General features: G+C 36.0%; 1 protein-coding gene across 5 annotated transcripts; it reads right to left on the bottom strand.

Moving 5' to 3' along the window:
• Positions 1-2112: 2112 nt before the first annotated feature.
• Positions 2113-14285, bottom strand: LOC100917762 (inosine-uridine preferring nucleoside hydrolase). Of its 5 annotated transcripts, none has more exons than XM_031959115.1 (6): positions 11329-11579; positions 10917-11139; positions 9601-9777; positions 8050-8161; positions 4685-4821; positions 2113-3363 (listed from the first exon to the last, which is right to left on the bottom strand). In XM_031959115.1, exons 1-6 carry the CDS (start codon positions 11469-11471, stop codon positions 3013-3015), a joined length of 1143 nt encoding a protein of 380 aa, XP_031814975.1. In that variant the 5' UTR covers positions 11472-11579; the 3' UTR covers positions 2113-3012. The 5 variants fall into 5 exon arrangements, with proteins under 5 accessions (XP_031814975.1, XP_023356178.1, XP_023356177.1 ...); XM_023500410.2 differs by lacking the exon at positions 11329-11579 and adding an exon at positions 14036-14285 and having other exon boundaries at positions 2114-3363; positions 10917-11113; XM_023500409.2 differs by lacking the exon at positions 11329-11579 and adding an exon at positions 12090-12210 and having other exon boundaries at positions 2114-3363; positions 10917-11113.
• Between the last annotated feature and the right edge of the window lie 286 nt (positions 14286-14571).

The raw sequence follows: 14571 nt of genomic DNA, 5'->3' as shown, positions 1-14571 counted from the left end.
CTTAACGCCGTACACCAAGATAAGGTCAAAATGGGTTCATGACCTAGGCATAAAGAATGAAATTATTAATAAATTAGAGGAACATAGGATAGTTTACCTCTCAGACCTGTGGAAGGGAAGGTTTTATGACCAAAGCAGAACTAGAGATCATTACTGATCACAAAATAGAAAATTTCGATTATACCAAACTGAAAAGTTTTTGTACAAACAAAACTAATGCAGACAAGATTAGAAGGGAAGCAATAAACTGGGAAAATATTTTTACAGTCAAAGGTTCTGATAAAGGCCTCATTTCCAAAATATATAGAGAATTAACTCTAATTTATAAAAAATCAAGCCATTCTCCAATTGAAAAATGGTCAAAGGATATGAACAGACAATTCTCAGATGAAGAAATTGAAAATATTTCTAGTCATATGAAAAGATGCTCCAAGTCATTATTAATCAGAGAAATGCAAATTAAGACAACTCTAAGATACCACTACACACCTGTCAGATTGGCTAAGATGACAGGAAAAAATAATGATGATTGTTGGAGGGATGTGGGAAAACTGGGACATTGATTCATTGTTGGTGGAGTTGTGAACGAATCCAACCATTTTGGAGAGTAGTTTGGAACTATGCTCAAAAGTTATCAAACTGTGCATACCCTTTGATCCAGCAGTGTTACTACTGGGATTATATCCCAAAGAGATTATAAAGAAGCGAAAGGGACCTGTATGTGCACGAATGTTTGTGGCAGCCCTTTTTGTAGTGGCTAGAAACTGAAACTGAATGGATGTCCATCAGTTGGAGAATGGCTGAATAAATTGTGGTATATGAAAATTATGGAATATTACTGTTCTGTAAGAAATGACCAACAGGATGATTTCAGAAAGGCCTGGAGAGACTTACACGAACTGATGCTAAGTGAAATGAGCAGGACCAGGAGATCATTATATACTTCAACAACAATACTAGATGATGACCAGTCCTGATGGATCAGGCCATCCTCAGCAACGAGATCAACCAAATCATTTCTAATGGAGCAGTAATGAACTGAACTAGCTATACCCAGAAAAAGAACTCTGGGAGATGACTAAAAACCACTACATTGAATTCCCAGTCCCTATATTTATGCACACCTGCATCTTTGACTTCCTTCACAAGCTAATTGTACAATAATTCAGAGTCTGATTCTTTTTGTACAGCAAAATAATGTTGTGGTCATGTATACTTATTGTGTATCTAAGTTATATTTTAATATATTTGACATCTACTGGTCATCCTGCCATTTAGGGAGGGGTGGGGGTGGGGTAAGAGGTGAAAAATTGGAACAAGAGGTTTGGCAATTGTTAATGCTGTAAAGTTACCCATGTATATATATCCTGTAAATTAAAGGCTATTAAATAAAAAAATAAAATAAAAAAAAAAAAAAAAAAAAAGAAACTTGGTTTACCCCAACATCCCTTTATTCCTATATAGACATATGGATTTGGGGGGGGGGTGTTGTCCACATGTCTCTGTCACCCTTGAGGATAAGAACTGCTCCTTCTTTAATCTTTATTAATTTTCCAAGTCATACCACTATGCCCTGCTTTATGGTACAAAGCACATAGAACACAGTGATCTTTCACAATATCTGTTGAATTATATGAATCTCTCTATTCAGCTTTATCTTTTCTTCTCTCATGCAACTGTACTTAATGACTTGTGGGTTGAAATAGGGGGAACCTCAAAAAGAGAATATATTAATAAGTCAAAGAACGATATTATTGCTAGTTTTTAGATTAATCTACTCAAAAAGACCCATTCTTCTCTTCTCCCCAAAACTAAATGAGCTAAAGTTCTTTTCTTTCTTTAGAATTGAATATTAGCTTTTACTCCCTTCAGTTACCCTGTCCAATTTATTTGTGTCATGGCACTTTCCTAATGATGTAGTTCTATTTGAGAACAAAGGATAAACAAAAACAAATTCAGCTCAGCCCATGGCAATGCTTTCTGGATTGAATGTAGAGAGAGAAGGGTAAAGGGGTTTAAGTCTAAAAAGAAAGATTTTTAAATCAACATTCAAATGAACCAGTTACTTTTTAAATTTTACTATATAATTTTTAAACACACCATCACTTTGGACAACATTCATTTTCCCCTCTAGACTTTTTGACTGAGTGGATAAGTCCTAGACACTATTAAAGGTAATTTTTTATGGAGACAATATATCTTTTATACTATTTTCATGTTTATAGATTAGTATAGCAGAGAGAAACACAGTTCCTTTGTCTATATTCATTTTCCAAGTAATCAGTCAACTGTTAAGCGCATACTAGATACTCCATACCATAGAAAAAGACAAAGACTCTTGTCACAAATAATAATAAAATCATATCAGTCAATCCATAAACTTTTATTAAATAAGGTTATTTCCATGGAAACAAACTGAATTCTAGTTTAAACTAATAAAACCAAGACAAAAAGTAACATTTTGTGGTTTGTCAATATGCCATCTGTATGAGGTAAGGTGAATTGAATGAATTCTCTCAGTCTCAACTGCCTTGGGGGTCAGTATACAGATGTAATCATTGCTTCTGAAAACTGCAAAAATCTCAGAACAGAGAATATGCAATGAAATCATATGAAAATCATTTGAATTCCGATAAATAAGGGTCCTTAAACATTACTCCTCATGAAACACCAATGTACTTATCAGAATTTCTTTCTTTTTTCCTCAGTAGTATTTTATTTTTCCAAATACATATAAAAACAAAAATTCACTTTCCATGAACTTTTTGAAATTTTCCCTCAAGATTTTAAAACTGGAATTTGGTTCCAACATTTGAATACATATTTGAATCTTAATTATTTCAAAAGATTTGATGATATGGTGATTTTTAGCTGAATACCTTTATTAAAATGAAAATCATTATGTGAGATTATAATAGAAACTATTTCAAATCAAATGAGATAGCAAATATAGTGTCTGAAAGCCTTACAGTCCTAGATCAATGTTAGTTATTATTTTTATTATTATCATTACTATTTCAAAGCAGCCATCAGAAGACCTTTGAATTTTTCCATATCCAGTTCTTTTGCGACTGAAACTCTATTTACTTTCTGAAGTCTGTCATCAATATCCAAAACCATCATTCCTCGAGTGTGGGAGCCAGTCAGCTCCACAGATACAGCACAGAAGATGGATTCTGTGATCAAGTCATCATCCACTGCGGCTGCCATTGCAAAGCAGTCACAAGACACAAATCCCGGTTTCCGGTAGAGGGCTCTTAATTTGGGAATGGGGAGCTTTTGATACTCGGTGGTCACTGTGTAGATTTCTTTCAAAAACTTTGCTTTTTCACTGTCCTGTGAAGTACACTTCTCATAAAATTCCTATGGACAGAAAGACAAATGCTCTTTATAAAGTTTATTCTTCATTTTTTTTTAATGATCTACCATGACAAAGGCTTATTGTCAGACTTACCAACTAACATAATTATTCCTTTTTTCCAATCTTCCTGCTGCAAGTGATATAGCAAAGTGGACAGAGTCAGCCTTGGGAAGCCCTGAATTCATGCTACACCAAGATATACTTATATAATCTTGACAAAGTCACTTACACTTTCAGTGCTTAAGGCAACTAGGACTATATTTCTGAGAAGGTGAGATCTGCATTGAGAAGGAGTTTCTTCACCCTGGGATTTCCTATCCTAAGAAAATCACAGGTCATTCCCTATCTCTATCTGACATTGTACTTTAACTGATACAACATTAAGCAGGACATTAAAGCAACAGAGCAGAAAATAATGAATATTAGAAGTACATGGAGCCCCTCCATAAATGCACAATTTTCTGATTTGGAAAGCCAGGCTTCGGGTACGCCTGGATCAGTGGCGTCTTTGGGGCTATTGCACCAGGATGATCAAAGGCTCTTGGGTTCTTCCCTTCAGCCAGTCCCAAAGATGCTAATAAATAGCTTTGCATCACACGGAGCCATTAATTGCTTGAGAGGTAGTCTGCAATGGTAGAGAGGATCCCAGGCCTGGAGTAAGGGACACCATGGGCAAATCTCTGAGACTAAATGAAGCAAAGCAGGGGGTGAATAGCAGGGGGAGAGGGGATCTTCCTGGGCACTCCCTATGCCCCAAAATCACATTTGCTAAAAATAAAAACAGAAATCCTCAAACAACATCTTAATGTATATTATCCATTTAAATACCCCCCAAAAAGTTTTCACACATCCTATGTCTAATACTGCTAACAAACGTATGAGTGCAAGTGTAACTGTATATGTCCATCTGAAGTCATGGTAATAATTGATGGCTGCTGACTGGTTGTTTCAGTTGAGTTTTAAAATTTTGTTTTAATCAAATGCTGGGTGAGCCAATAGCCATGATGGTGGGATATTGAACCACTGACTTTTTTGGGGGGGGAGTGGAGTGGGAAAGAATAAAGCACCACAGAACTTAGTTTTAAACTTAATCTGAATTATTAGCACTTTCTCCATCCCCTTTGTAACTCTAGACAATCAACAGAACAATAAATGAAACCCTAATGATTTTCAGAATACAAATATTCATAATGAAAATTAATAATTGGCTTTCTCCAACCACTGCAAATTTAGCTCTAGCAGGCCCCTGGTATGTTATAATAACCCAGAAGAGTGTGTAATTGCATATTTCAGAAATGCAAGGGTAAATATCTAACAACTTACCCAAGACAGTGAATGCATACATGCAAATTCCCAGGTTGTAATGGAAGTCGGACAAGTATATTCATTTAAGACAATGTAAGCTGCCTCTGGGTCTGCTGCGAAATTGAATTCTGCGCAGACATCAATGTTTCCTCTGGCTAATGAAATATTTAAGAAAAAACACAAAAAAATCATTCATTAGATTTCATATTTTCTCATTATTCAAATAAATACATGAATAAAATAAAAATGAAAATTTAGAAAGAATTCAACTAATTAGCTGTTCAGTGAAAATTCATGAATAAGTTAGTTCTTTAGGACTCAAGCATTTTCCCATAGAAACTGTGTTATAGACAATAATCAGGATCACAGACCAACCTATAAAACTTACTTTACCCATAATGCCTTAAAATATATAAAAAGTAATGCCTGTGTCAAATGGTTAATATAGAAATTTATTTTGCATGATTATACACATTTGTAATTGGTATTATTTTTCTTTTTCTCTCAATGGGTTGGAGAGAAATGGAGGCAACTGGAAATTAAATATAAAAATAAAACTGAAATTTTGTACACACACACTTATATATTTATGGAAACATGTAACTCATTTATTCTGTTGGAAAATGGGGTCTGTCTTTAAACATATCTCTCTACTGCAATATCACCTCCCCAGATCCAACACCCTGAAAAAAGGAAGAAAAGACTCTCCCCCCTCACCTTTCTTCACTGAACAGGAGGTAAGGTTCCCTCACTGCTGCCTAGATAGGGCCTCTTGCAATGACAGTGCAAGGGGCCTGGAACACCTCAAAGGTGTATGAGCTTCAGGGGGGTTTGAGAAATGACAAGGTGATGAAGAAATGACCATTATAGATCTATAATGTCTTTGCTTCTTTCCATTTCATTCATTCTAGTTTTGTTGAATCAAAATAATTGGGCATTGAAAGGATTGAGGTTTTTATGATCTTTCTTATAGTGAGATCTTTTAAAAAAAATAATAACAGCTTTTTACTCTCCAAAATACATGCAAAGATATTCATTCACCCTTGCAAAACCTTGGGTTCTATATTTTTCTCCCTTCTTCCTTCCCTTCTCCCTCCCCTACACAGCAAGTAATCCAATATAAGTTAAACATGTGCAAATCATCTAAATATATTTCCACATTTATCATGCTTCACAAGAAAAATGAGATCAAGATAGAGAGGAAAAAAGCAAGCAAACAACAACAAAAAAGTTAAAATAGTCAGATTTTAATTGAAAATTGTACTGATCGCACAATTGTAAATGACCATGGTAATCTAATGTTTGATAAATGAAAAGAATAGAAGCTTTTGGGAGAAGAATTCACTATTAGATAAAAATTTCTGGGAAAACTGGAAAACAGTTTGGCAGAAACCAGGTATAGAAAAACATCTCACATAGTATACCAAGATAAGATCAAAATGGGTACATGGTTTAAATATAAAAGATGCTATCATAAACAAATTAGGGGAGCATGGAATATTTTACCTGTCAGAGCTATGGATGAGGGAAGAATTTATGTCCAGATGAGATACAGAGATATTACAGGATATAAAATGAATAATTTTGACTATATTAAATTAAAATGTTTTTGCACAAACAAAACCAATAAAGCCAAGATTAGAAGAAAAGAAAGAACCTAAGAAAAAATCTTTACAGCAAGTTTATATGATAAAGGCCTCATTTCTCAACTATCTAGAGAATTATAAGAATTTATAAAAATGAGTTGTTTATAAGAATTTATTTATATTATAAGATTTATAAAGAATATAAATTATTTTCCAAATCTCTAAAGGTGAAAGGATACGAATAAGCAGTTTTCAGAAAAAGAAATCAAAGCTATCTATAGTCATATGGAAAAAATACTCTAACTCACTATTAGAGAAATACTCCAAAATACCACTTTACATCTCTCAGGTTGGCTAATATGACAGAAAAGGAAAATAAATATTGAAAGGGATGTGGGAAGAAAATTGGTACATTAATACACTATTGATAAAGTTGTGAACTGATCCAACCATTCTGGAGACAATTTGGAACTATGCTGAAAAAACTATAAAACTGTGTATTATCCTTTGAATGAGCAATAACTCTGCTAGAATTGTACCCCAAAGAAATTTTAAAAAAAAGGAAATGGATCTATATGTACAAAAACACTTATAGCAACTCTTTTTGTGGTGGCAAAGAATTGGAAATCAAGGGGGTTCTCATAATTGGGGAATGTCTAAATAAGTTGTGATGTAATAATGTGGAATATAGATAGAATAATATAGAATATAATAATATAGACTGCTATAAAATATGATGAGCAGAATGCTTTCAGAAAAACCTAGGAAGACTTAGATGAATTGATGCAAAGTGAAGTGAGGAGAAGCAGGAGAATATTGTACATAGCAACAGCAATATTGTACAATAATCAATTGTGAATGACAAGTTTTTTTTTTTAATTTTTAAAAATTTTTTATTATTATAGCTTTTTATTTACAAGATATATGCATATATAATTTTTCAGCATTGACAGTTACAAATCCTTTTGTTCCAACTTTTTCCCTCCTTCCCCCCACTTCCTTCTCTCAGAGGGCAGGTTGACCAATATATGTTAAATATGTTAAAGTATAAGACTTAGTTATTCTCAGCAAAATAAGGTTCCAAGACAATTCTGAAGGATTTTTGATGAAAAATACTCTCCACCTCTAGATAAACTGATGGATGCAGATCTTATTTATTTTTCTTGACTTTTTTGTGTTCTTTTTCCACAAAATGACTAATACAGAAATATGGATGTATGACTATGTATGTATAACCTATATCAAAGTGATTGCCTTCAGAAGGAAAGAGGAGGGAAGGAAAGAATTTGGAATTCAATTTTTAAAAAAAATGAATGTCAAATAATTTTATATGAAATTGGAAAAATGTAATATATAAAAAGAGAAAATTGTATTTAAAACAATGAATTTGATGTAATAATAAATGACTTTGTAGAAAGAAGAAAGAAAACTAAGGAAATAAAGCACTTTATTTGGCAAATAGGGGTAAGTTAACTTCCCTCTGAAAGTCAAGGAAGACAAACTAATTTCTAAAATGGGAATTAGAATGTCATTTTCTTGAGTGCAGGGTCTATTCTTTTTTTTTCTTTTTGAATTCCCAATTTAATATTATTTCTAGAACATAGTAAACACTTAAATGCTTGATTATGATGAAATTAGAGAAAATATACTATTATTCTAAAAGGTAGGAAAATATATAATTTTTATCACTATTAATTATAATTAATAATGAATTATCAATTAATTGTTAATATTCATCATTATCATTGCTTTGTAATGACTACGTAGTATATGTATATATCTTTTAAAATTACTTACAGTACATATTGCCTCCCATTATAGACATATTTTTAATTTTCTTAGGAAACGTTGGGTCCATTTTCACTGCCAAAGCTAAATTAGTCAAAGGTCCAGTGGCAACCAGAGTTACCTACAAAATACAAAGTCGTACTTCTCAACATTATAATTAGAAAACTATAAAATCTTTGAGCTAGCAGGTTTTAAATTTATGTTTAACACAAACTGCTTTTTAGCCATATCTCCCTTAATCTATATTTGCATAGTTGAGTTTTTTCAAATTCAAACAGGACTTTAACCTTATCCTTTTAGATAGTGTCTTTTTGTTTTCTTCTGCCCATCATTCAAGCCTGTTAAGATGTCTTTGGATGTCAATTTTGTTATCCACTGTGTCAGCCATTTAGACATTCTTTCCAGCTTCATGGCAGTTATACATTCAATAAGTCTATAATCCATGCCTTTGTCACTGATAAAATTAATTACTGAACAGAACCAGGTGAAAAACAAAATTCTGGGATATTCCACTAGAGACTTTTTCCCTCTAAATCAATTTATTGGTTTATCCATTAGCACTCATTGTGTGAGAGAATGAGCTTACTTCCCAACACTTTTATTCTATTCTTTTATTTTATCACAACACTTTTATTCTGTTATTCTATTGCAATTATTTTATCCCTCTGAATATCAAGCATACTGAATGGCCTCGGATATTCTAATAATAGCAAAGGTCTAAAGGGGCTGGAAGGTATATGGACTCTAAGGGTATGAGAGATGAGAAATTATTATAGATTTAAAGTGTTTTTAGTTTGCAAAGATGTATTGTCAAATATGAAAGAATATTAAACATAAAAAAATAATATAGGATAGTACCTTGGTTCCAGGGCAGTTTCTGTCTGAACACCCTTCAAATATAAGGTCAGAACAGTAACAATAGTAATAGTAATAATAACTTGCATTTGTATAACATTTTCATAAAATTACAAAATATTTTCTCATATCAAAGCAAAATAAAACACTTATTGGCTCTAATTAGCCAATCAGTTAAAAGCTACTTATATGTATTTATCATCTAGCCCACATTGTTAACTTGTCCATAAAGATTTGATTTTGTCAAATGCTTTGTTAAAATGTAGAAATGCTACATGCAAGATATTCTGTAATGTATAATTATAAAAATTCTTGTTTAAAAAAATTAGAGGACAGATTTGAACTCAGATCTTCCTGACTCCAAATCCAGCATTCTTTTCATTTTGTTACCCAGCTACCTGTTAGTTTATAAACTTTCTCCTTGCTCAGTGGATAGAACACTGGGCACAGTCTCTCTTTCCTTCCTTACTTTCCTCTTCCTTCTTTCCTTTCCTCCTTCCTCCCTCCCTTTCTTTCTCCCTCCTTCTTTCTGTCCCTTCCTTCCCTTTCTCCCTCTCCTTTTCCCTTCCTTTCCCTCCCTTCTTCCTCCTCTGCCTTCCCTCCCTTCCCTCCCTCTTCCCTTCCTTCCTTCCAGGAATATTTAATAAGACAGAGTGTTAGGAAAATAGAAGCCCCATGTGTTATCATATGACTTGACAATTTTACCATGTTAGGTCTTTCGTTAATGATCCTTATCATTGCAGCTACAGCGTGTTCATGTTGCACTTGGTCTAATCTAGGAGCATCGGCATCAGGTATGTCCCCTAAGCCATCTGTTCCATAAAAATAATCATTTTGCATTCTGTTAAGTAACGGGGAGGAAGCTCCTTGGTAAACTGGGATCTGAAATGAAATGTCCAGAAAGAAAAGTCAGACTGACCAAATTATTATTTTTTGTAAAAGGGCTCATATTTCACATATGAAAACATGCAACTATAAAGATCTGCGACATGTGGCGACACAAACTTGCAGTCTCCGCTCCCCAGGGCAGGAGGACCTTTGGAGCTCTGGAGCTCTGGGCTAAGCTGAGATGGTCTGCACTAATTCAGTCACTGGTATATGGTCCGTCCTCAAGAGCAGGGAGTACCATGTTGGCTCAGGAGGAATGAGATGACAATCAAAGAAAGGTCTTGTGTTGATGAGTAATAAGATCCCATTCATGAAGGCCCCCTATATTTCCAGCCTGGGTGTGTTAGAGCCCCCAATTATAATTTAATTAAAACATTTTTTACATAGTATTTTATTTTTTCCAAATACATGCACAGATACTTTTCAACATTCACCTTGGCAAAACCTTATGATCCAAATTTTTCTCTCTCCCACCCCTTTCCAAGAGTGCAAGCAGTCTGCTATGGTCTGACAGGGTAAACATGTGCATTAATTAAATGATTTAAATAATTATTAAAGTAATAATTATCATAAAGCACAAGTTAAAATAATAAATATAAAATATTTTTATTTAAAAGGATTAAATAGTGACTTTTTTCTAATAATGTTACTAAAATGACTTCTTTATATCACAAATTCTTTCCCAAATGATATATTCTAGTTTTGCAACATGGATAGGAGCTGGAAAAGCAAAACTTCATAGTATCTCAGGTTCTTCTACCCAGAGCTCATAAAATTCAAAGAGCAATGAACAAATAGGTGAATAGATTGTAAGATTAGGGGCAGTTAGGGGGCTCCGTGAATATGGGGCTGGACATGTAGTCAGGAAGATCCGAGTCCAAATTCAGCCCTCGGACAAGTGATTCTGGGCAAGTCACTAAACCCTGTTTGCCTCAGTTTCCTTATCTGTAAAATGAGCTGGAGAAGGAAATGGATACCAAGAAAAACCCCAAATGGGGGTCAGAGTATTGGCCATGATTAATTAATCAAATGACAAATGCCTAGTGCGGCGCCTTGAGCACGATATGCGCTGAATTACTGTATATCTATCGAGCTGAATTATAAATATGTTAATGCAGAGACAGAAACGTTACCTGTGGATGATCACACTTCTTTAACAACCGAAGGACATTTCTACACACATTTTCCACTGTCGTATTTCCAAAGCAGCAAGTGATCCCCAGGATTTCAACATTAGGTGCTGCCAGAGCTATCATTAAGGCAGCAGCATCATCCACTCCAGCATCCACATCGACCAACAGTAATTTCTTTCCCATTGCTGGCATTTCCACTGAGAGGAAGACCCGGAGATAGAAGCTTTTAGATTAAAAGAGTAAATGCAAAGGCAATGAAAAGCAGCGCGCTTCACGAAGGAGAAGCTCCCTCTGCGTAGAGAAAGCTTTCACAAAGTGCTACAAACCCTAACGGAATTTTAAGGGAAAGTGTTTTTTATTCCAGCCCCGAGGACTCTCTCTCAGACTGGTTTTTCAGGAAAGCGTCAGTTACCTTGGCCGAGACTGGAGGATGAGGATGAGAAAGCCATTGGGCTTTGGTGCTAACAAAGCAAGCGTGTGGGAAAGCCGGGATGCTGACAGGAGAGGGAGCCTTTCTGGTTTCACACTGACAGCCATGGATCTCCTGGGCTTCATTTGGGCTCAAAACCGCGAGTGTGAGAGGGGGAGATGATGATCCCGGGGGAGGGGACTGCCGCTGCCTGCAGGTGCGTGTCGGGAGAGGGAAATGGGGGGGGGGGGCGCGCCTGCGCCTTTGTGTGCTGTGCGTGTTTTACGGGAGGGTGACGTCACCGCTGTGTGTGTGTTCACAGAACCAGGGGGAGGGGCGTGCGTTTGCAGAGGGAGCCGAGGATGCTGGTGTGGGCAGGCGCGCATGCGCGGGTGCTTCGGGCAGGAGCTGTCACTGCTGTGGGGCACACGTGCGTGTGTTAGCAGATAGGGCGAGGAGCGCCCGCACGTCGGCGGGGAAAGAGGAGGATGTCTCCCTTCGCGCGTTGCAGGAGGGAGGGAGGGAGGTTATCTCTGTGAGCTAGGCGGTCTGGAGAGGGAGCTGGGGCTGGGCACCTTCCCGCAGGTGAGACCCCGCCCCGCCCCCGCCCGGCCCCGGGGCGCCCCCGCCCGGGTGCGCTGCCCACCTACGCTCCCTCCGAGCCAATTCCCCTCCCCCCGACCTGCGTCCCAGCCGCGCGGGCCAGCATCCCCCGCGAGCCCACAGCTTCCCCGGAGCCGAGCCGCGCGCGCGCGCCGTCTCACGTGGCGGGTCCGAAAACGGGCGTCTTCCCGTCTCGGCGCTCAACGTGGAGCCTCTGAAATCCCGCCGGGAACGGAACACCCTGGCGAGCGCGGCCGCCACCTTCTCGGTGCCTGCCAGCCTGGGGGCCGCCCTGTGACAAAAGCCCGTCCCTACCTAACCCAGTTTGTTATTAGTAATCAATAATTAACCCGTCCCAGGACCCTGCACTCCGTTCTCTAGTCCCTTCCCTGACCCGGTCCCTGGCATCCTATAATAAGCAACACAGTCTCGGACTTGGCAGAGTTACAAGTAGCTCACGAACTCACCGTGGCAAGACCCATCTGCCCCCTTCTTCGGGACAAGCAGAGGGAATCAAGACTTTCCTAATTCTTCCTCAAACCGTTTTTGTTTGCTTCAAAAGGAAGGCTTTAAAAATTTAAAATCAATATACTTAAAATACACATTTGCAGGCAAAGCGTAAGATCCTAAAAAAAATTAAAATCAATATACTTAAAATATACATTTGCAGGCAAAGCGTGGGATCCTAAAAAATTTAAAATCAATATACTTAAAATATACATTTGCAGGCAAAGCGTGGGATCCTAAAAAATTTAAAATCAATATACTTAAAATATACATTTGCAGGCAAAGCGTAAGATCCTAAAAAAAAAAATAAAATCAATATACTTAAAATATACATTTGCAGGCAAAGCGTGGGATCCTAAAAAATTTAAAATCAATATACTTAAAATATACATTTACAGGCAAAGCGTAAGATCCTAAAAAAAATTAAAATCAATATACTTAAAATATACATTTGCAGGCAAAGCGTGGGATCCTAAAAAAAATTAAAATCAATATACTTAAAATATACATTTGCAGGCAAAGCGTAAGATTAAAAAAAAAATAAAATCAATATACTTAAAATATACATTTACAGGCAAAGCGTAGGATCCTAAAAAAATTAAAATCAATATACTTAAAATATACATTTGCAGGCAAAGCGTGGATCCTAAAAAATTAAAATCAATATACTTAAAATATACATTTGCAGGCAAAGCGTAAGATCCTAAAAAAAATTAAAATCAATATACTTAAAATATACATTTGCAGGCAAAGCGTGGGATCCTAAAAAATTTAAAATCAATATACTTAAAATATACATTTGCAGGCAAAGCGTGGGATCCTAAAAAATTTAAAATCAATATACTTAAAATATACATTTACAGGCAAAGCGTAAGATCCTAAAAAAAAAAATAAAATCAATATACTTAAAATATACATTTGCAGGCAAAGCGTGGGATCCTAAAAAATTTAAAATCAATATACTTAAAATATACATTTACAGGCAAAGCGTAAGATCCTAAAAAAAAATAAAATCAATATACTTAAAATATACATTTGCAGGCAAAGCGTGGGATCCTAAAAAATTTAAAATCAATATACTTAAAATATACATTTACAGGCAAAGCGTAAGATCCTAAAAAAAAAATAAAATCAATATACTTAAAATATACATTTACAGGCAAAGCGTAGGATCCTACAATCACATCATGTCCTCTAACAAGCGCTTCCCAGAGGCTTATTCTAGAATTCTTAACCTGGGATCTGTGAACCTAATTTTTTTTTTTTTTAACAAAAATTTTTTAAAAATAAAATAATTTTTAAATAAAATAATATATTTTAAAATAAAATAATAAAATAAGCATTACAATATAATTGGTTTCCTATTTTATTTAATGTATTTAAAAACCGCATTCTGAGAAGGGATCCATAGGCTTCACCAGATTGCCAAAAGGGGTTCATTACCTAACCGAGTTTAAGAACATCTATTTTTAGATAATCTCTTCTTTGTAGGGCTCCTGCCCTACCCCTCGATGCCAAAAGCAATACCAGGGGTCTTCTAGAAATTGCCTTAAAAATCAGGAAAATTAAAAAGAAGATAAATGGAAGGGAAAAAAAATACCTTTTAGGAAGTGCTGACCGAAGGAACAAAGCGTACTATCCAGATGCCCACCTGTTCGATATCAGAGGCTAATATAGGTCAGAGGAATTCTGACTATGGCAAGCATTAAAGGTATGTGTCCCCTGAGGTTCCAGGTAAGCTCTCAATAGATGAGAATTGCTAAAGAGCAAGTGCCTGGAGAGGAGGTAATTTTCTGGAGGACCCAGGGAATAAAATCTGAGCAACATCAGTGAAATGGTGACACTAACTGGGAGCAGGACCGGATCAAGTCGGGAAAAGTCCCACAAGGTGTAAGAAGAAAGGCAGAGAGTAATTCTTAAAGTACTCTCGTGCCAAGAGGCTCCATTTGCACCAAGCACCTTGAATACAAATTACTAACTCCCTTTCCAAGCAGTTATTTCAGCTGTTTAGCATTTAAAGTCCATCACTATCTGGTTCCAGTCAATCAATCAACCAAAGTATTCATGCATGTTGTTTACCTATGTGGTAATTATTCTGGTAGGCACTGGAAACTGGAAATACAAAGGCAGAAAGAA

The sequence above is a fragment of the Sarcophilus harrisii genome, chromosome 3, assembly GCF_902635505.1.
Source record: "Sarcophilus harrisii chromosome 3, mSarHar1.11, whole genome shotgun sequence".
In the NCBI taxonomy this organism is placed as follows: domain Eukaryota; kingdom Metazoa; phylum Chordata; class Mammalia; order Dasyuromorphia; family Dasyuridae; genus Sarcophilus; species Sarcophilus harrisii.
Note: the sequence above shows the minus strand (reverse complement) of the source record. Positions and strands in the feature narration are given on the sequence as shown.

Excerpts from the sequence above, each read along its gene's own strand:
- LOC100917762 (XM_031959115.1), bottom strand. The coding sequence starts at position 11,471 with ATGAAGCCCAGGAGATCCATGGCTGTCAGTGTGAAACCAGAAAGGCTC. Across the intron at positions 11,140-11,328 it reads ATCCTCCAGTCTCGGCCAAG|CTTCTATCTCCGGGTCTTCC; the intron begins GTAACTGACGCT and ends TTAATCTAAAAG. Across the intron at positions 4,822-8,049 it reads AATGGGAGGCAATATGTACT|CCAGAGGAAACATTGATGTC; the intron begins GTAAGTAATTTT and ends ATATTTCATTAG.